This window comes from Astatotilapia calliptera, chromosome 10 (genome assembly GCF_900246225.1).
Source record: "Astatotilapia calliptera chromosome 10, fAstCal1.2, whole genome shotgun sequence".
Taxonomy (NCBI): Eukaryota; Metazoa; Chordata; class Actinopteri; order Cichliformes; family Cichlidae; genus Astatotilapia; species Astatotilapia calliptera.
The window spans coordinates 18688833-18710454 of NC_039311.1; the positions used below are offsets into that span (position 1 = coordinate 18688833).

The window sequence follows — 21622 nt, forward strand, 5'->3', positions numbered from 1 at the left end:
ACTTTGGCTGCTTTATTTCTGCCTTGATTATGGGTGAGATTGTGTTATATTATGAAAATTAGGATATGACATGTAAAACTTAGTAATTTCATAGTATTTCCTTAACTCTAGAGCCACCATGATTTAATTGGCTCGGTTTGCATTTACCATACCTCTACTAATTCTTTAAAATTTGATAAAAATCTAGCTCCACGGTAATGAGCAGTAAGCATAAGACCACTTAAGGACGTTGGGCATTCAAGTCTGTTTATGATCACTGTTTCAAGACATTCACATCAGTGACCTGCTGGGGAAAATTATCTCCACCTCCGTCATTTCTGTTCCTCTTTACACAAAGGAGCAGATACTGGCCCTGCCGATGAGTTAAGGACCTTCTACAGCCCTGCCCAGCTCTTATAAAGCAACTGTCTATCTCCTTGAAACTCCACTATTTTCTTTAGGCTGTGCTGGGAGACAAAGCAAACCTTTTGGCAATGGCACATATTGAAGTGGCATCCTGAAGGAGCTGGACTAACTGTGCAACCTCCTGTAGGCTCCAGGTATTCCTTCATGCTACCATAATGACACTGACCTTAGCTGAATGCAAATCTAGTGAAAAACGAACAAACGTAAAAGTTGAGGAAGGAAAAATATCAGAGGCCTCCACCTGAAAAACTGTTTGCTGTTTTAGGGTTGCGGCTTGAGGAGGAACAAATAGTGCAGTGGACGTCATCAAGTAATGATGCCATGCGTTTGCTATTTAGTTTAATTTAATAATGAAAAACACACTGTTAAGACAAGTAAAAGAAGCTTGATGCATAATGATACAGAATCAAATAGGGTCATTTGGCTTGTACTTCACAATAATCACTACAGTAACTGGATAGTGTTAATTACTGCATGTGTTATGTTTTCTATGTGTTAAAGTATACAAGCTTTGGCTTGGTTCAGACTAATTTAAATAATTTCATCAAAAGTTGAAACATGAGGCTTTGAGCAGATGTCCATGGGCCCGCCAGGGATTTTTTATTTAATTTTTTTTTGTGACACAGCACTACCATGCACCTACTTTGAATTGTTCAGTTGAAAATGAAAATAGTCCCTCCCTCTTCCCACTCCACCACAACCACCCACACATGCGGGGCCTTGGGGTGCAAGTGTGTCACTAGGGTGCCGGGGAGGCACTCCCCCTCTGTCCCCTTCTGGCCGCTTGTGCCTCAATTTCATTCTGTAACCTAGACAGCCACATTACTCCCGCTATGATTACACATACATATAGGGCCTTGGGGGTGGGCACGTTATATGGCGTTCAGAGGACAGTGTGTGTATTCAACCTCACCTCTGGTGCACACTTTTCTATTTTAAATCCACAGACCTTGAGGGCTCTCAGTAGACCTGCTGCTCTCTGTCAGGAAGCACCATGCCCTCCATGCACTTTAGAACAGTATGCAGCAACACTACACCAGCGGGCAGATATAAGTTTGGGGTATTCACACACCTCTGTTCTCTGTTAGCCATCCGGGCAGAGGGGCGGAGAGGAGGAGTTGGCCGTCCGATTGTCTGGGATGCGGGGCCACCCTGCTACTGTGAGGCCGGGGGAGTCTTCACCCCGGGGAAATGGGTAGCATCTTCTGGATCTAGGTGGGTTTCCCCCCTGGGGGGGGGGGGGGGGGGGGGGAGCTGGGGGCTAGAGTATGTTCAGGGAGTGTAATTGTGTGTACAGTTTCTTTTTGTGTCTGTCTCCACGTTGGGTGAGTGCCGAGTATTTGTTTATGTGTGCATGAGGATGGGAATGCACGTCTGTGTCTATATGTCAGGTCGGGTCCACCTCAGGCCCTCCAAGGTATGGAGGCCTATCTCCCCCCACCACACCCCCTGCTGGTGGCTGATGCCCTCAGGTGTCGGTGCGTTGGTGGTTCTTGGTGTCTGGAGCTGGGCGCTCAGGTATGTACCGGCTCACTCCTGCTGCCTGCTTGGGGCTCAGTACACTCTGGCACAGCTGGCTGTCGGCAGAGCCCGCGGGCACGTCACTGCAGACCCCTGTGGCTTCTGCTCCCTGGCTGCTGTGTGACCCCTCGTCTGGGGCTCTACTCAGCTCCTCAACCGAGTGTGACACGGTTGCCCCTGTGATGGTCCTCCTTGGGCTCTTGCACTCTGGGGCCTCAATCTGCTGCTTCATGCCCTGGGGGACGGGGGACGGGGTGTATAAATGAATTATGCTAGCTTGGACACTGCTAACATAATGGACTGTGTTTGTTTTTTTGTTTTTTTTTATAAATGGGGCTCCCACACAAACGCCCCTGCCCCAAAAAAGGCATATACCTTTGACGTTGCATGACGAACACCGTATTCCTTGTCCACATGTTAACGCAAAAACTGAGTTTTCGAATATCTCCAACCTGACTGGAGTGTTTTTTTTAATGTTTGTTTGTTTTTTTTAAAGTCTCTGTTTTCGGTAAATCAAAATGCTGTTTTTTGTGGACAAAAGGCCCAAACACATAGAGAAAGCTGCGTTATCAAAACTACCCATGTAGGTGTGGATGTAGTGTAAAAGAGTTAGTAGTTTACCTCTAATTTGTTGCAGTTTACTTTTATTTGTTTAATTGTTTACTAAATGTTTGAGGTGTGAAATATATTGCAATGGAGTTAGTTGCTTTCTCACTATGTTTCAGTATTATTTTTACACGTCCACAATGGCTGACAAGTTAATGTCACAGGCGGTCAAGTTTCTGCAAAACCTCAATAGACTGTATATTTCACATAACAATCAAATTAACTTCCAAGAGCTCCCATGCTTTGCTGATTACAGAATACTACTGGATTTTTAAAATACAGCCTTCTTACTGTAAAACTGTGCTGCAGGTTTTACAGAAATTTGTTGCAGTGCTCCTTTTTTCAGAGGAAAGAACAGGACCCATATTAATAAACGAGCACAGAAAAAGAAAGCGGAACAGGAGCTGAAGTGATTCATTTCCATTCTTTGGAAGTGAATCACTTCAGCTTTCAGGAGGTGATAATCACTCACCTCCTGAAAGCTGCACTTGCTGGATGCCTTGAACTTCCTGATGCCAGTATACCAACTCCTCCTTCAGAAAACTCCAACATGATAATGGCAACTATACCAGCACGAACAAGTCCAAGGGAGCGTACTCCACTCTACATTTAATATGTAGTTATAAGGGCGTAATAGAGTGCTGTGCAGAATTCTGGAGCCACATCTCATTTTTCTGTTAGAAGTTGTCAATTAGTTTTGCAGCTGGTATAAAATAGTGATTGCATGCTCCTACTTAACATTCTGGGAGGCTAAACAGTTGTAATTTTCTTTTACCATTAGTGTTAAAGAGGTTGTTTGGTTTGTGGAAGCTGTTCAACTCAGCTTTCAAGTCTGGATAGACAATGGTCAAATGAAAGTTAATGTGTAGGTTTATTATACCTGTTTACTTTATTAGGCAAGTCTGTTTCCTCTATCAGGGAAAGTTTATCAGATAACAACTATATTAGGTTCAGCTTTGACAAACTAATCAGTATCCTTAATAAAGCAGGCCATTAAGTCAGCTCCATTGTCCAGGAAAGATTATTTAACTCCAAGGTTTTTCAGCTTTTCAGGCACTTCTGGTCCCATTTATGTGTTATTTACATTTTTTAAAGCAAATTCAACAAATGCAGCTCCAGTTTCTGATTCATTCGGTGCATCCCATTCTGCTTTTACATTAATGCATGGTACATGTTTTCACAATACAATGCAGTTGAGCTGGGTCAATAAAATAAAGCTTCAGACATTTCAAATGTTTAAAGCAATGGCAGGCAACAACCTTCAAGCTTTCAGCATTGAAGTTTTTAATAATTATGTATGCCGGTGTGCCCAGCCACTATATTAGATACATCAGTTGCAGCTTTGGCACCTATCTCCTCCCATACTATTAGTCATAGCGACATCATTCAAATACTAAAATGATTAACTTAGTTTTGCGACATATGCTTCTGTAGACAGAGTTTTGGCATATATTTTAAATCTCAAAGATCACAAATGCCTGCAGAAAATGAAAGACTTCATATGTCAGTCACAGCAAGTGGTATGGTAACTCAACTTTGGGTTTCAAGCCAAGCTGTTCTTTCTGCCAAGTTTCTCTTTTACATCACAGTGGGTTCTAAGGAAATTTGAGGATGTGTCTTATCTAACACGTCCTTTAGTTTCCATAGAACTGAAGAATGTTTAAAGAGGTTTTTATCTCAGTAAACCTGTGTGAAGTGTGTTATTCAATAAGCTGTATTTGACTTTTGATGGTGTTTTTGCACATGCCTGGATTACTTTACTAATGTTTTGAATTTACCTTTACACATCAGTCATCCTGGTCCCCTTGCAGAAAAACAGCCCCAAAGCATGATGTTTCCACCCCCATGCTACAAAGTAGATATGGTGTTCTTTGGATGCAACTCAGCATTCTTTCTCCTCCAAACACGGCAAGTAGAGTTTTGGCCAAAGCGTTCTATTTTGATTTCATCTGACCATATGACATTCTCCCAAGCCTCTTCTGAATCATCCAAATGCTCTTTAGCAGACGGGCTTGAACATGTACTGGCTTAAGCAGGGGGACACGTCTGGCACTGCAGGATTTGAGTCCCTGGCGGTGTAGTGTGTTATTGGTAACCTTGGTTACTTTGGTCCCAGGTCTCTGTAGGTCATTCACTGTGTGGTTTTGGGATTTTTGCTCACCATTCTTGTGATCTTTTTGACACTCTGGGGTGAGATCTTGTGTGGAGCCCCAGATTGAGGAAATTATCAGTTGTCTTCCACTTTTTAATAATTGATCCCAGAGTTTACCTATTGCAGATTCAGTCTTCCCAGCCTCTACAATTTAGTTTCTTGTGTCCTTCGACAGCTCTTTGGTCTTGGCCATAGTGGAGTTTGGAGTGTGACTAAGCTTGTGGACAGGTGTCTTTTATACTGATAACGAGTTCAAACAGGTGCCATTAATACAGGTAACGAGTGAGCTGGACGATATGGAAGTGAAGTTGGACTTGATTGATTTGTTTCGCACGACCTCTGTAAGTGGAAGTTATCAGGCTGTTTTTTGGTTTTTAAGGCAGACCCATTTTTTTTTTTGTCATTTCGGTCCGCACTCCATACCAGTTGGTGGCGGTAATGCACCATTTTGCTGTTTGCCAACCGCCAGTAAACCCTATACAGAAGAAGAAGAAGGTAAGGCGTGGAGGACAGAGGATCCTCTAAAAGAAGAAGTTACAGGTCTGTGAGAGCCAGAAATCTTGCTTGTTTGTAAGTGGCCAAATACTTATTTTACACCATAATTTGCAAATAAATTCTTTAAAAATCAGACAATGTGATTTTCTTGATTGTGATTTACAGGCCTCTCTCATCTTTTTTTTTTTTCCCAATTTTTATTTTTCAAATGCCAGACAGTCATAAAGCACATAGGTACACATAGAAAAGATAGTCTCTTCTTTCTCTTTTTTTTATAACATTCAGAAACGTAAATAACATAGATGGCATGAATACCCCCCACTCCCTCATAATAATTTAAAGATGAATATGTTATAGAAAGATGGATTAACCCGTTCAAAAGACAAACAAACAAAAACAAAACAAACAACAACAAAAATCAACAATAAAGTGCTAATAAAGTGCTAGTACTTATCCTTATAGATTAATATTACCATTAATCAACATTAGTTAATATTAATATTGGTGACTGCTTGCTCCTCGGTCAAAGCAAATTAATAATGCTGGTATATCTTAAATGAAGTACTCTTATGAGGTGGTACTGCCAGCAATAGCAGGAAAATTTGTGCACGGTCATGTGTTGGACTACAAAAAGATTTCTGGTGCTGGTAACTTTTCTAAGTATTTAAGTAATGGTTTCCAGTAAGTAAAAAATCTATCCGACGAGCGTCTGAGGGAGAATTGTTTGCATCTTCTCCAATTTTAGAAGTCCAGACTTTGTTTAACGGTGGCTGAGATGATTTCCACAACAACAAAATTCTTTTTCGGGCAATAAGAGAAGCAAAGGCAATAAGGTTATTTTGGATAGCTGTGATACGAAGGTTATTTGGTGGTTTGCCAAAAATACCAATATGTTGAGTCGGAGTTAGATTTATACCTAATATATCTGAAATTGTTTTGAAGAATTGATGCCAAAATTCAGACAGCCTGGGGAACGCTCAAAACATGTGAGTAAGGTTGCAAGGTGTCTGTGAGCATCTATTACATTTATCATCACATTTATCTGGATATAATTTTAACATTTTTTCTTTACTGTAGTGTAGTAGGTGGAAAACTTTAAATTGTATTAATGAAAGTCTGGCACAACTAAAAGACGAATTAATGGCCCCTACAGCTTCCTCTCAGAAAGACACATGTGGAGTTGTGACTCCCATTTCATCTTGGTCCTATGGAAAAGAGATTCGCTAGGTGGAGAAACTAGTTTGTAAAGGTAGGGAATATGGCCCTTTGACAAAGTCATCTCTCTCACATCTTTTTAAGTGGGAGAACTTGCACAATTGGTGGCTGACTAAATACTTTTTTGCCCCATTGTATCTATAGAGTAACTTCTTATTATGCTCATAGATTTAAATTACTCAAGTATTATAAGTTGTTATGCCAGAGTGCCAAGCATGTTTCAGAGAAATTCTAACAGTTGCATCCTTCCAGTTCCACAAAATGTCATTACCATGGTGATTCACAGCTACGCAATTGAAACAGCTGGGAAGAACTGATAGTTAACAGCCTACTCTCTGGGATTTTGATAATGGATATACAGTATGGGATATACAAACATGCCAATATTTTTGAGCCAATTATCTGTGTTTCAGCAAACTGGCATACACCTTTGGTTAAATTTATAAGGCACACTTATGTGGCTAATAAAGTGGCCGCCCATTTTATTAAGTATGCCATTGTGCCTAGCCAATGTTTACCAGTGGCTTTACTAGAATCATTTAGTGAAAATCCAAGTAAACATAGTCCACAAAATCACAGTATCAAAGTGAAATGTTGCGAGGCCATAGTATAGGCTGTCTGTTGGCTGCCCACACTAAGCAGATCTAGCCCCACTGTGGGTCTAACAGTGCAGGGCATGGATGTGCCCTACATTTCACATCGGTACCAAGGCCCACAGTGGGCTGCCCGAATGTTGTTAAAAAAATAAAAACAAACCAACTAAAGAACAAGAAGAGCTACTTTCAGTTATTCCCTCATTCACAAGGGGTTACAACAGGTAAGCCATTAGGTAACCCAGCTGCCTGCATATTTTCTTTGAAGTATACTATTTCTTGCACAACCCCCAAGGGTTTTATGTCTGCTTCCAGGGAAAGAGACTTCAAAGGGTTCTTTCACATATTATGCAAGGTTCTATACCACTGCGCCATGAGCTCACTATTAAAAACAAACGACAAATTTTAAAAAACAGCCATCATATCTTATCAAACGAGTTTGTCTTAGTAAGTGGAATGCAGCCTGATAACTTTATCTTAAGTTCTTTTACAGTATATCATAAGTATCCAGGTTAACTTCCTTTTACTAATGTTTTGAATCAGCTCCCTTTGCTCGGCTTCATATTCCAGGAAATATAGTGATGGGGTTTGGTGTGTTTTCAATTTCTCTACAATAGTCAACTTCATTTGGCCAATAGCAGTTTTTCCCCTTTCAGGGCCCTATGAGGGTTTTCTGTGAGCAAGCCCTCTATGGGTTGCACATAGAAAACCCTCATGTAGACCCAAGTGGTAGAAATATCATCTTCTAACCCACAGAGGGGGCAATGAGGGTTTTCTGTGGGCAAGCCCTCTATCGGTTGCCCACAGAAAACCCTCATGGGTAAGTTGTGAACTGCTGTTTTTCTTTTGACTAGTGATTTAAGTTACTGACCTTTAAAAAAAAAAAAGAATAAATATATATATATATATATATATATATATATATATATATATATATATATATATATATATATATTCTTTGTGGAATAATGTAGTAAATTACCAGGGAAAAAATATGAATATCTGATTCCTCATGCTCCCCAGCAAATGTTAATCCCATCCCATTCATTTTAATTTTACTTTCTCTGTGTCATGGGTCCGGGGTCTGTGATCCAGTGAGTTGAATTGTTTATTATTTATTTGCCACATTATTACTGTCGGTGTTTTGGTTTTGAATTTCTAGGTCCTAGGTTTTGGTCCCTTTGCCCCCTCATGTTGCTCTGTGCTCCCTCTGTTCTGTGCCTAGTCTACCCTGCCTGTGTGTTCCTTCTGTTCCAGTGTAGTCAGGTCTCTGTACAAAGTCCATGTCTCTGAGTCTGTCTCTTTGCATGTGTGCTCAGTTTCCTGTTTTATTGTGAAGGTCTGTGTCTTATGTTAGTGTGTGTTGTTTCCTTCTGCTTGTTGCTGGTTTGTCTGTATTGTCTCCGCGAGTCTCCCTGTTTCCTGTGCGTTCCTTCCTGTGTTCCTCTGCATGTCATCCCGTGAGTTTTGGCTTCAGTTTCATTTGTTAGGTTTTTCCAGTTTAGGTTATTTCTTACTTCCTTTCCTCGCCATCTCCACTTTTGTCAGTAGTTTCTTCACTCATAATTAAAAGCTCACTCATCCCATCAATGTCAGTGCCTGCATCTTGGGTCCTGATTTTCACACCCCACACGGCTTGCCCTGGCAAACCGTGAAACTGTAAATGTTAGATTGCCTAAATGTCTACCCCCCTGTCTGCTAGATGATGCAACAACACTAGCAACTGTCAGTACGATTTAATCAGCAGCCACATCCATTAACATTCGCTCCCCCCGAATGATCTATGGTTTGCCAGGTTTTACTTTTGTGGCCTGGAAAATAGGCCCCAGAACCCTGAAATGATGTTAGTACTCATTCACAAGTTTTACCTTTACTTTTAAGAAAAGAACCCGAAAAAAGGAACGTTCATAAAATTAACTTTAATTGCAGATAAGCTTTTTTAATTGAGCAACTTTAGCTGGAGTAACATAAACAGCTCAACAAGACAATAACAATGAAAACATCTTGATCATCTTAAAATGTATAAAAGATTATGAAATTTAAAAATAATCAAGTTTAAAATGTTGCTAAATATCTACTACTGGTCTTGATGTTGTTGTAGAAGAGAAGAGAGAGAACACCTTAGCAACAGATGGAGTCTCTTCCTTACCAGGCAGATTGATGCACATTCAAAGAACTCTGTACAAAGTTCCCAAAACTTCCTCGAAGTTCCAATCCAACATGGTGGCAGTGAGCAGAGTAAACCCCCAAAATAGTCAATCCAATTTATAATCCATGGTGGTTTGGAAAAAGAAGGTGAAATCTTCTGGGTTTCTTGCAGAAAATCCTAACTGTGAATTCCAAGGTCTTCTAATTCTCCACTCAACAACACTGCAACAAAAAACAACTTCTTCTATCTGCATGGGATTTTTATACATGTTGTTCTCATCTCCGTTTCCCCTCTTTAACCCCACCATCAGCCCACATGACATTCACATTGTCCCAAAGATAAGCCACACCCTTTTGTTCCCTCTATAACCTTTCAGACAGATTAACTAAAGAAAAGTTCAATCATTCATTAAAATGGTTACTTCAACATGATTTCTCAATAGCTCAATCACATATAAACATACTTTTTCTCTTTATGACTGTGTTATGACTGTGTATTTGACAATCTTACACACTCACAAAGAAAGAGCCAAGGATGCACTATAGTCATAACAATGCTCCCACAATCTAGGTGAAAAAGCAAGGCATCAAAATTATTTCATTACTCAAACAACATATTCTTACTCCTCATATTGATTAGATTTATTCTTCATTATACTATGATCAGAATTAAGCATGATTAACTATTAGCAAAAACACAAGTAAATAAACTCAGTTTTAACACTTTTCCGTTACAAAGGCCGAATGTTGCGTCCTTCTATTCACTTTTTGGGTAAAGATAAGCTGGGGGATTTCAATCTTTCAATAAATTTTTTTGGCTGCTCTTCTTTTCTTTTCAATTTGATTTCCCCCTTCAACTTTGGCCAGGATTTCAACTTGCTCCTCCAGGCCAACAATTTTCCCGACCAGCCTGGAAGCAAGCAAGTCACCATGACTCTCAGCAGCTTTAGCATGAGTCTCAGCAGCCGTATAAGCAACCAACCAATCAACTGGAAGGCATGAGAAATTAAGCAGTACCAAAAAATAACCTTGAGAAGCCACTGTGCAATAAAAATCAGTCCTTCTGGGGTGACATTGCTGATGGGGAGATCAACTGTGGACAACAAACACAAGCAATGACATTTAATATAATAATCCTTTATTGTGTGTTTATTAACAGCTTTCCTATAAAGCACATCACACTATGATTTGAATTGAATCAATTATTTATTGGGAATAATCATCTGAATGCGAGTCTGGTAGGTCCGATCAGCAGGTGGAGTGAAACACCAAGATTTTTCTTTAGTTTTACATTGAACAGAACATCTTACTATAGATCACTTTCTACATTTAATATTACTTTTTTTGTTGTTTGCTTATGATTTGTTTTGAGACTCATTCTTACATCCTCACCCCCTGCTAACGTTCACCCGCACCAGTTTGAAAATCCAGCATACAGAGGATGCAGTCATCACAGCTCTCCATCAGCTCTTACAAAACTAGACCAGAAAAAACATCCAAGTGAGAATGTTGTTTGTAGATTTGAGCCTAACCCAACAATCTGGGCTCAGTCAATTTGCTGTGCATTGGGATACTGGGTTTGAATCTTGAATCTTTTCTTTTTATAAAAAAGTAAGGCTCCAAAACAGCAAAGAAAATTCAATACTGCAGCAACAGGCCTAAGTGAATGTTAAAGGCTGTGGGGACACAGTCCTTCCTCTGCCAGTCACAATAGCAGTGCTATTTCTGAAATGTCTAAATTACCCTTTTGTGCAGAAGGAACAAGTCTTCCATCTTTACATACAGCCTATGCTTTGTTGGTGCTATCTAAGCATCTGCTCCCCAGAGCCTGGTGAGTGTAAATGGTAGGTGAAGGGCAATGCCACTTTTTGAGCATGTCTAAAATTAAAACTTCATTGTAGTTTTCTAGTCACTGGCCCATCAGAAAAAAACATCCTTACCTTGAATTTCATTAGCCTTCAGGAATTGTAAGATGTACTGTAGTACTGCATTTAGATGATTAGCCACACTTTCAGCAACCACACCTATAACCTGAAGGAAATCCTGGAAGGTGGGGAAACAGGGGTTAATAGAAGTAAAAAGAAAAAAAAAAAGAAGGGGGTGGACAGATGGAGACATGGTAAGTTACAGCCTAGATTTACCTCATTTATACCTCATATTGCTTGCATTTACTCAGTGTATCAAACAGCATCTACTCATGTGAATTGTCAGTTTGATCTTGTTAGACATATACAGTAACTGTGGGCCAAAACAAACACACAGTTATCTATGAAGAGGGGTTACTGATATTCCATTTAGGAATGTCCATAGTCATTAAATCTATATATGCACACCATGCATTAGCAGTGGGGTCACAGTTTGCCTCTGCTTTTTTTCACTGAGACACTGATAAAACAGGAATGGAAATTTCTTAAAAACCATGTTGTCTTTTCACATCTTTATATAAACTGGTGATTTTGGCAAAGTATAATTTTTTCTCTCCAGCACACATTATGTTTGCAGTGTTCCATTTACAACTCCCTTCAGCCAACATGGCCCTGCTCAGTGCCACTGAGTCACATGACTCCAGGTAAGCTAAACATGCCAGAGCAGGGAGTAGGAGTCAGAGCAAAGTGAGAAATCCTACCTGAATGATGGCCCTTTGTTTGTTTAAAAAAGTGTGTGGGCTTAATGTCGACATTGATAAACTTTTATTATCCTTACTTTTTTTTTTCTTTCTCAATTTTATTATCCTTACTAATCCAAAATAAACTGGATGAATGACTCAATCAATTGAAAAACAATCCAAGGCCTTTTTGTTTCCATTCTTGGACCCAAACAGCAACATTCAGAAGCAAAAGGTAAACTAGAAGGCAGCTGTATTGCTCAGTAAAGTAACAATGCAGGTCAAAACAACAAAATTTTAAACTATAACTCTTCTTAGAAAAGCACACGAGGGACACAGTACATGTCAAAGTGCAAGTGAACACTCTGCTGAAGTTGCTTATTAGCACAAAGCACCAGAGACAAAAGACGGCCAAAATAAAACAGGAAGAAGCAACACGCTGGAACAGACACGAAGAGGGAAAGATAAACAAACACAGAGACAAATCAAAACTTGATTCTCAGAATAAAGAATTAAACACAAAAATAATTCCAACTACAATGAGAAAAAAATAATACAGAATCATAGCCTGAAGAAAAACTATACAAAATTAATGAATGAATGAATAAATAAATCAATCAATGAATATATAGAGATAGTTTTTCTTTAAGATAGATAGATATAGAAAGATAGCAGCTACCTTCTCCACCGACAGCAAAGTCTGCTCCCCTACTAGCCTGCCCAGGTAGGTCCTTCCCTGCCAGGCCAAATCAGCCACGGTTGCCCGAATCTCCCGCATCTTCTGGGGTCGACCCTCAAACTCTGTTGCTTCCAAAACTGCAAGCACGAAGAAAACCAACGCAAAAAGTCTGCTAAAATGCCCTCGTAGGCAACAGAAGAACATTGTCGATATTGGCTTTATCGCTGACAGCTAGTAAATAAAATACACCTCTTAATAAAAAAGTATGCGATGCGCCACACTGACGTTAAGGCACCGTTCTGACTGTAAAGCACTTTGAGGTACAACACAGGTGTTTGGAAACCCTCCTCCTAACTGTAAAAAAAACCTCTGAATGCCCGCCTCTTTTTTTATCTTCATTTTCCATGTCTGTAATCACCTAACGTTTATTCGACCAATTTGAGTTAAGAGAGATATCTGCCATCTGCTGGACCGAGTCTGAAACTACCTTTTGTTTCTCTTACACACACACACACACACACACACACACACACACACACACACACACACACACACACACACACACACACATAGATCTATATATAGATATATATAGATATATATATGCAAAAGTAAAAACTTAGATTAAACATTTGTACTGCAAACATGGCTGCTTATTTGAATCATGTTACTTTCCTGATTGACAGAAAATGATGTGATTTCTGCTGCAATACAATTTTCCTAAGCGTACAAATAAAATATCTAATTTGTTGTTTTACCCGGGGCACACAAAGGAGGTGAAAATCTTTTTTCTTGTTCTCAATAGCGGGTTGTGCATTTAAAGTAGGACTTGCACAGGGCAGCTGTTGGAGTACCTAACCTCACAGTCATTGTCATTCATACGAGGACGGGAGCTGCAGAGGAGGCCTCCTCCCAGGAACAGCAGTCCTGCAGAGCCCCAGCCGATGTGTGTTCTTGAGAGCTGCAGTAATTTATCTGCATGAAAGGAGTCAGGCAGGAAGTGGTTTTTTAGTTGCTTGTAATAATTAAAGGAGAAGTTGACTGCGTCTTCACTTCATGGTTACGTAGAAACCCTGAAAGCACTGAAAGTAGGTTGAAATATAAAGAACAGCTTAGAGATAACCGCAGTCCAAACAGCAAATGCCACAAACGTTTGTAGCAATGGTTTGATGCTCACTTTACTTTTTCATTTCAAGCTATGCCTAGAAGAGAAGAGTAATGAAAAAGTAACAAAGAAAATAAGACGTCTTACTTTGGCTTTACTTTTATTCGATTTTTGTTTTGAGGATTTATCATTAAAGGATGATTGTGTGTCTTTAATAGACTAATAATCAGACCTGGCACTAAATTATATTCTAAACTGGAAAAGAAGTGGCCTCATAGTGGTTCCTGTATTTTCCCCCACTTGCGAGGCTTCACCTTGCAGATATTCTGTGTCATTGCTATTATTCTTCTTCTTATTATTATTACTACTTTTTAAATTTTCATTTCATTTCATTTGTACATAATGTGAATTCCTAAAAATATTGTTAGTTAAAATAACTACAAACTAACATATGATTAAAAGTCCAAAGCTAATTTTAGCAAGTTAAGTGTTTAATCAAGCCCTTCCCCATATCATTATAATGAAAGTAAAAGTTTTGGAATTGAAATCACCCACTACACCAAGGGTAAATGAGCCGTTGGCCACTGCTGGAGCGGTCGCTTTAGTGTTCAATTAGAACAAAAACAAAACAAACAAACAAGAAAACACCAACACATAATTCCTAAAATGTGGTGTTTGTGTGTGTGTTTTTTTAAAATATAACAAGGCAAAACTGCAAACATGAACGCTGATTCTTTTCCTCCCTCCTAACTAACTGACGCCTTTCATTGAACTACCAAATAAACACACTGGTACTCTCTTTCTGGTCAGACTGCGTCAGTGCTGTTGGGGGGGGGGGTGGGGGGTGTAATACATACAAGTAAAATTAAAATGAATGGGATGGGATTAACATTTGCTGGGGAGCATGAGGAATCAGATATTCATATTTTTTCCCTGGTAATTTACTACATTATTCCACAAATAAATATATATATATATATATATATATATATATATATATATATATATATATATATATATGTATATATACATATACAAGAAAATGTAATTTTAGAGTGTTTATTTATCGGATAAAATAAGTTAAATGTCACTGTTATTACTGTCCGGCCGGAAACAGCGGGGGTGTCCAAATTCAGAGGCTGCATCCTCCTGAGGACCTGGCCTTTGCGCTCTAAGTGGGCCGGGTCCACTGTTCCCCTCTGTGTGAGTTTGGACCTTTCTGGCTTACTTTGCAGGCTGTGTGTTTTTCTAAATTTTTACTTTCCTCATTTGTTCTTTTCCAGTCATCACTGCCATCTGATTAAGTTTATATGTTCCGATAATTGCTTTCGTTTCCTTCGTTTAATCACCACTGGTTTTTGGTTCCATCTCCTTTGTATCACACATCAAAAGAAATAAAAATGACTGTGTGTTTGACTTTATTCAGGGTGATAAAATTTACCAGAACTGTAAAAAGTGTTGGACATTTGGACCCATTTTAAATTGAGTAGTTTTAACCAAAGATTTGAACCATTATTCTAACCCTATAAAACCTGAACCATGACATAATTGGTAGAATTTTTTAATGCTGAGTCTCTTCAACTTTGTGACAGAATTTAAAAAAAAGAAATTTCATAAATTGCATTAAGTTCGATAGATGCTGAACACGAAACAAAATAACTAAGTATGTTCTAATAAAACTTGGAAATAAGAGCTAAGTGTGGTAGCGTTGTCTTTCATCTTTCATCTCATTCTTGAATAAAAAAAGTCTACAAAACTCATTAGTCTTTCAAAAAGGGAGAAGTCTATAAACACAGACTTGTTCGCTCATTTTATTTCACCTTTTGACAAAACCCCCCACCATGATAAAAAACAACAACACATGAAATCACCTGCTTGTAAAAATGCTTGATAATTTTTGCTGCATATGCATTACAACAAACACAAAACAAATACAATCTGAAAACTATTCAGCTAGAAAATGCAAATCTGTGACATGATCATTAATATTGAACCAGTTAATTACAGAAAGACTAAAATTCATGTACTACAAACAAACCAATAAAAACACAGAATATATTTTTAAACTGATTTCAATTTAATTCGCATCTAGTCCCATAAATATAAGAAATACTCCATAAACTGAAAACACGAATTACTTTTTACTCTGTTTATTATACTCTTGAAAAAAAAAGAGTGGCTATGCTAAGATTAAAAAAGCAAACACATGATCTTACATGCTTCTAATGTTTACCTTAATTTCATATTACATATACATTATAAGAAAGACACAAAAAACAGAAGAAAACTATTCAACAAAAAAAGAAAGACCAGTCAAAGATGAGGCCTAGACTTCTAGACTTTAATCACTGACTACACAGTCAGATTTCATGGCAGTTTCTAATGCACATCCTTTGAATTTCCTAAAGAGCCCAGAAAAAAACTCAGTGAGAATAACCTATATAATATATATTACACAGCATGAACAACAAAGAAATGTGAACTAAATCTCTATCATGGTGTAAAATATCTTAGAAAATGTATTGTAATTTGTTGTATTTGAATCTCTTTAAGCACACAAAGAGATTCAAAACACTGAACTGTGTTCCCTCAATATATTCTGGATGCAAGTAAAAAGTAAGAAGTAAAAACTTCAGTAAAGTTAAACACTTGTACTGCAAACATTGCTGCTTATTTGAATCATGTTACTTTCCTAATTGACGGAAGTACGATGTGATTTCTGCTGCAATACAGTTTTCCTAAAGCGTACAAATAAAATATCTAATTTGTTGTTTTACTCAGGAGAAAAACAGGAGATGAAACTTTTCTTGTTCTCATTAGTTTTGTATTTAAATGTAGGACTTAAACAGCACGATGGTTGGAGTACCTAACCTCACAGTCAGTGTCATTCATACGAGGACGGGAGCTGCAGAGGAGGCCTCCTCCCAGGAACAGCAGTCCTGCAGAGCCCCAGCCGATGTAAAGCGATGATCCCAGCTCCCTCTTCTGAGAAGCGGACCAGAGTGGGTTGTAGAAATCCTTAATCATAGCGTGGGCTGTCCAAGTTACAGGGATTAGGAGCAAGACACCTGCAATGATGACGATAACCCCAGAAGCTATAGTCACATTGCTATTTTGTCTTTGATGCATTATACAGTTACTGCACCTGTACCCAACTACAGCAAACAGGATCCCAAAGAACCCTAACAGGATGGCGATGATGATGAGCGCTCGGGCAGCCTGCAAATCTTGAGATAAGGCCAACTCCGAATCATAGACCTTACACTGCTTCTGGCTCGTACTCTGGACCACACAGCTCATCCACAAGCCCTCATGGATTACTTGAGCTGTGACGATGTTGGTACCAATGAAGGCTGTCACTCTCCACATGGGGAGCACACAAGTGATGATGCTCCCCAAAAAGCCGATGATAGCCAAGACCAAACCCAGAAGCTTACAGTCAGCCATCGTGATGAGATCTGCTGATCTCTTCAAAGAGGAAAGATGGTGTGTTCTTGAGAGCCTCAGTAATTTATCTGCATGAAAGTCAGGCAGGAAGTGGTTTTTAGGTGCTTGTAATAATTAAAGGAGAAGTTGACTGCATCTTCACTGATGCATGCAAAGTTACATATAAAGACCAATCACTCCCCAAAAGAACATTTCATACAGAAAATCTGTATGTTAGATATTAGCAGATTTAAAAAATCAATCAATTAATCATTTGAAAAAGATATGGAGTTATTTATTGGATGACCCACACAGACTTTTCAAGAAATCTGTGAAATGGTAAGCGGACTGATTCTTCTTTTCTACTTTCCCAGAGCACTCAAAGCGCTTCAGACAACATGCCTCTTTCACTCATTCACACAAGCACTTTTTTCTGTTCTTAAGTGCTTTCTAACAGTCACACACATTCAAAAGTGCAATGGATGCATCCCCTTGCGTTAGATAACTTTCTGGCATTACTCCATAACTCTGAGCGCTGTTCCCAACATCAAACATTTTAATTGGGTCCTTTTGACAGTTTTAAGGGCAAAAGTCAGATATCAAACATACTGCAGACAGAAAAAAATGAATCCTCCTGACAGCTTTGTCAGGTTTGCTGCCAGGGGTGGGCTGCTATATCTGTTAAAGAAGGGTTTTTCACAACTTTGGCAACTGGAGACAGGCAAAAAGTGTCCCCGGTGCACTCTCAGGTGGTCAAAATTTGTTTACTTCATGGGATAGAGATGGGTGCTTCATCACTTTCTGGCAGCGGAGAGGCTTCCAGGTGTAGCTCAGTGGGGCAAAGTTTATTTAACCCTTTGTTTGGACTGGTTACCATTGGCCATAATACAATCAAAGGCTACTTATTAATCCTAATCAATACATTTCAGACAGTATTGATCACATATGCTCATTCAACAAGTAGCACCAACTTCATTAATATACTTGTGAATAATATTTGATCTAAAAGTGTGGGTCTAAACATCCAAGTGTAGGTATGTATACAGTGTATACGAGTACATATGGTGACATAGTACATATGTGAGTATATGTTCAGTGTAAACAGGTATATATGTCATGGTTGATTTCCATCCTCTACACCGAGAGTACACTGTTTATACTGTCTTTATATTGGACACTCTAAAGTTGGTATGAAGGTGGAATTCAGTGAATGGATCTCAGCATCATCACCTAAAATTCATATGAATATCTGCTGCACTTGATGTAACACAACTCTGACCCAACTCTCCGCACAGGTGATGATGCTCCCCAGAAAACCGAAGATAGCCAAGACCAAACCTAGAATCCGCCTACAGCCAGCTGTCATGATGAAGCTAAGCTGATGGTTTTTCTTGAAAGCTGCAGAAAAGACTTCTGCAGGAAGTGGCTGAATCTGGGTTCCTCACTTAAGCATTACATTTTTTACTTTATACTCTGAACCACATCTCTGTATAACCAACCTGAGTGCCTTCTTGGTAATTACCATAGTGTTAAACTACAGATTATCTGTTTCAAATTATCAGTGTGACGTTGTTGGGTTGTTCAACTTCACAACTCTATAATTGTGAAGCTTTCAGACTCCCAATCACCACACCACTGCCTTTGTGTTTGTAACATCATCATTTGTTCCCTTTTCTCTTTTTGCCTCACCTCACCCTTTTCCTCGCCTTGCACTGCCACAATGTCTTTGCTTCAGTTTCACTGAAATGTGAGATTTATTGACAGCAGATGGTAATGTTAAGTTCCTGGAAAGGACATATGGCACACATGGACTGACATGTTGGTGGTTTGAATGATATCAGGTTTATCTTTATCTCGGGAAGCCCTCTTTGCAATTTGTTGCTCCGTTCCCTGTTCAGCTTGTGATCATTTTGTTTTAGCATGAGATAGCATACAACTATTACTCACTTTACTGAATTGTAGAGGGGGACATCCAAATGCTCTGTGACTTGTGTCAAAGTTATTTGATGAGTACATTAGTTTCAAATTAGTATATAAAATATGTGAACACTACTTTTCTGCATTTACAGTACAAAACAAAAAGTATAGCAAAAACAAAAATCCTAAACAGCCACATTAGCAAATGCAGACCTTGATTAATAAACAAATTTAAAAAACAAATAAATAAGCAAAAAAGAAAAATATTTTCAGAAACAGACAATCAGATAAGACCGTGCAACTAAAGATAAATATGTGTATTATAAAATATTGTGTATTGTTATGACTGTTTGTTTTTTCTTTGCTAAAGAAAGGCATAGTTAAACCTGCTCCACTGTATCTTTTTGATGCTTACACTTACACATCCAACTGCTACTACATCATTTTAATATTGAAAATGATCTATACCAAAATGTGTGTGTTTCCTTCCACCCCTATAAACAAAACATCAAAATAGTAAAAAAAAAAAAAAAAAAAGGTAAACTTTCTTTGGAAACAGACAAACAGCAATAAACAAATTAGATCAGTCAGTCTTCACATGTAAATGCTGGGTTTGATTCTAATCTGTTGAAGCGTGAAACATTTAGCAGAGGAAATAAGCACTGAAAGTAGGCTGAACTATATAAAGAACAACTTAGAGATAACCGCAGTCTAGTGATGGGATTTCTGGCTCTTTTTAGAGAGCCGGCTCTTTCGGCTCCGAACCGGCTCCGAACCGGCTCTTCTGGTTTTTTTGTTGCTTTAATTAATTTCTTATTAACAATAATATAAAATTATGCACAATAGGAATTACTAATGTAAAAAAAAGTGGTTTTATTTATATATGTTTATATATAAATATTTATGGTGGCCTCTTGAGACAAAACACGTACAAACTCCAAAACACATTTCTAGCGTTAACTGAACTTCCAAAACAGAGCTACCCAGATCACTCAAATTACACAATTGAAAGCATATGTGTATTGTTTGTGTATTTATACACAAGCACTGTATATATTCAAATAATTTAAAAAAGAAAATGTTCATTTACCTGTTACTACCACACACCAAATCGGGTCGTTGGTACTTCCTGGCTTGTGTAGCCACTAGGTAACAAAAGCTCAACACTGCCCCTAGCATCCTGGAGCACTTCTGTTGTGATTTGTACGTGCTTTGGAGTTTGCACATGCTTTGTCTCTAGGGGCCACCGTAAATATACTTTTATTTATTCACTCCACATTAAAATAAATAAATCATATAAGACAAAAACCAACTATTCACAGTTCAACTTTTAACTAATTAAATTTTCAGCTTTTTCCTTTTAAACTAATTTAAAGTGAAACAACACAAAACGCTGCAAACCACAACACAATTAAATATAAATTAAAATATGAAAACAAAAAGAAGATGCACATTCTCTGTCATATGGGCCTGCATGAATAAACTTTCTGAATCCTTTATCATCCGCAACTGAAAATAGTTGTGGATGATTACTATACCTTTCTAATGTGACCCTGGCTCTCTTTCTCTCTTGCTCTGTTCCTGTGCTACTGCGAGTGTAACTACCGCCCCTCCGCCCTCTTCCCAGCGTAAAGTACAAGGCTCGCGTGCAGAGTGAAGCGGAAAAAAAGTGCGAGAGAGAGGGTGAGAGAAAGAAAAAAAAAACACAGCTCGCGATAAGGAGCCGGCTCGCGTCGTCCACGTCAAAGATCTGGCTCTAAGAGCCATTTTGGACTGCCACATCAAACAGCAAAAGCCACAAACGTTTGTAGCAATGGTTTGATGCTCACTTAACTTTTTTTTTATTTCAAGCTATGCCTAGAAGAGTAATGAAAAAATAATAAAGCAAAGAAAAACATCTTACTTCAACTTTTATTTGATTTTTGATTTGCGGTTTTCTCATTAAAGGATGATTGTGTCTTTAATAGACTAATAATCAGACCTGTTTGGCACTAAATTATATTCTAAACTGAAAAAGAAGTGGCCTCATGGTGGTTCCTGTAGTTCCCCCCACTTGTGAGGCTTTGCCTCGTAGATATTCTGTGTCAACAATATTATTATTATTATTATTATTATTATTATTATTATTATTATTATTATTATTATTATTATTATTATTACTTTTTGGCTTTTCATTTCATTTGTACATAATGTGAATTCCTAAAAACATTTTTGGTGATTAAATCACTACAAGCTAACATATGATTAAAAGTCCAAAGCTAATTTTAGCAGTTTCAGTGTTTAATCAAGCCCTTCCCGGTGTCATTATGAGGACTGTGAAAGTTTTGCTTTTTAAATCACCCACTACACTAAGGGTTTCAAACTGAAATGAGCCGTGGGCCACGGCTGGTACCGTCATCTCATTGGAGGGCCACTTTAGTGTTCAAGAAGCATAAAAACAAACAAACGCCCACAAATATTTCTGAAAACGTCGTGTTTTGTTTGTTCTTTTAAATTTTGATTATTGTATAACAAAACAAAACTGCAAACATGAACACAATTTCTTTTTCTCACTCTTAACTAACCGAAGCCTTTCATTGAACTACCAAATAAACACATTGGCGCTCTCATTCTGGTCAGATACGTGGCAACACTTCTGCTATAATTTTGTTTGTATTTAACAAAATAAAAATGCAGACATAAATGTACACGTTAGTTTTTGACTGTAGTGAAAATTGTTTTCTTTAGAAATAAGTCTCTCACTACTGAACTAACA

At 38.4% G+C, this 21622-nt stretch overlaps 1 protein-coding gene across 1 annotated transcript; it reads right to left on the reverse strand.

Annotated features, from left to right (window-relative positions):
* Positions 1-15858: 15858 nt before the first annotated feature.
* LOC113031184 (claudin-4-like) lies at positions 15859-19984 on the reverse strand. The gene is made up of 2 exons (XM_026183134.1): positions 19958-19984; positions 15859-17039 (listed from the first exon to the last, which is right to left on the reverse strand). The coding sequence occupies exon 2, from the start codon at positions 16969-16971 to the stop codon at positions 16366-16368; it is 606 nt and encodes a 201-aa protein (XP_026038919.1). The 5' UTR covers positions 16972-17039; positions 19958-19984; the 3' UTR covers positions 15859-16365.
* Positions 19985-21622: the final 1638 nt, after the last annotated feature.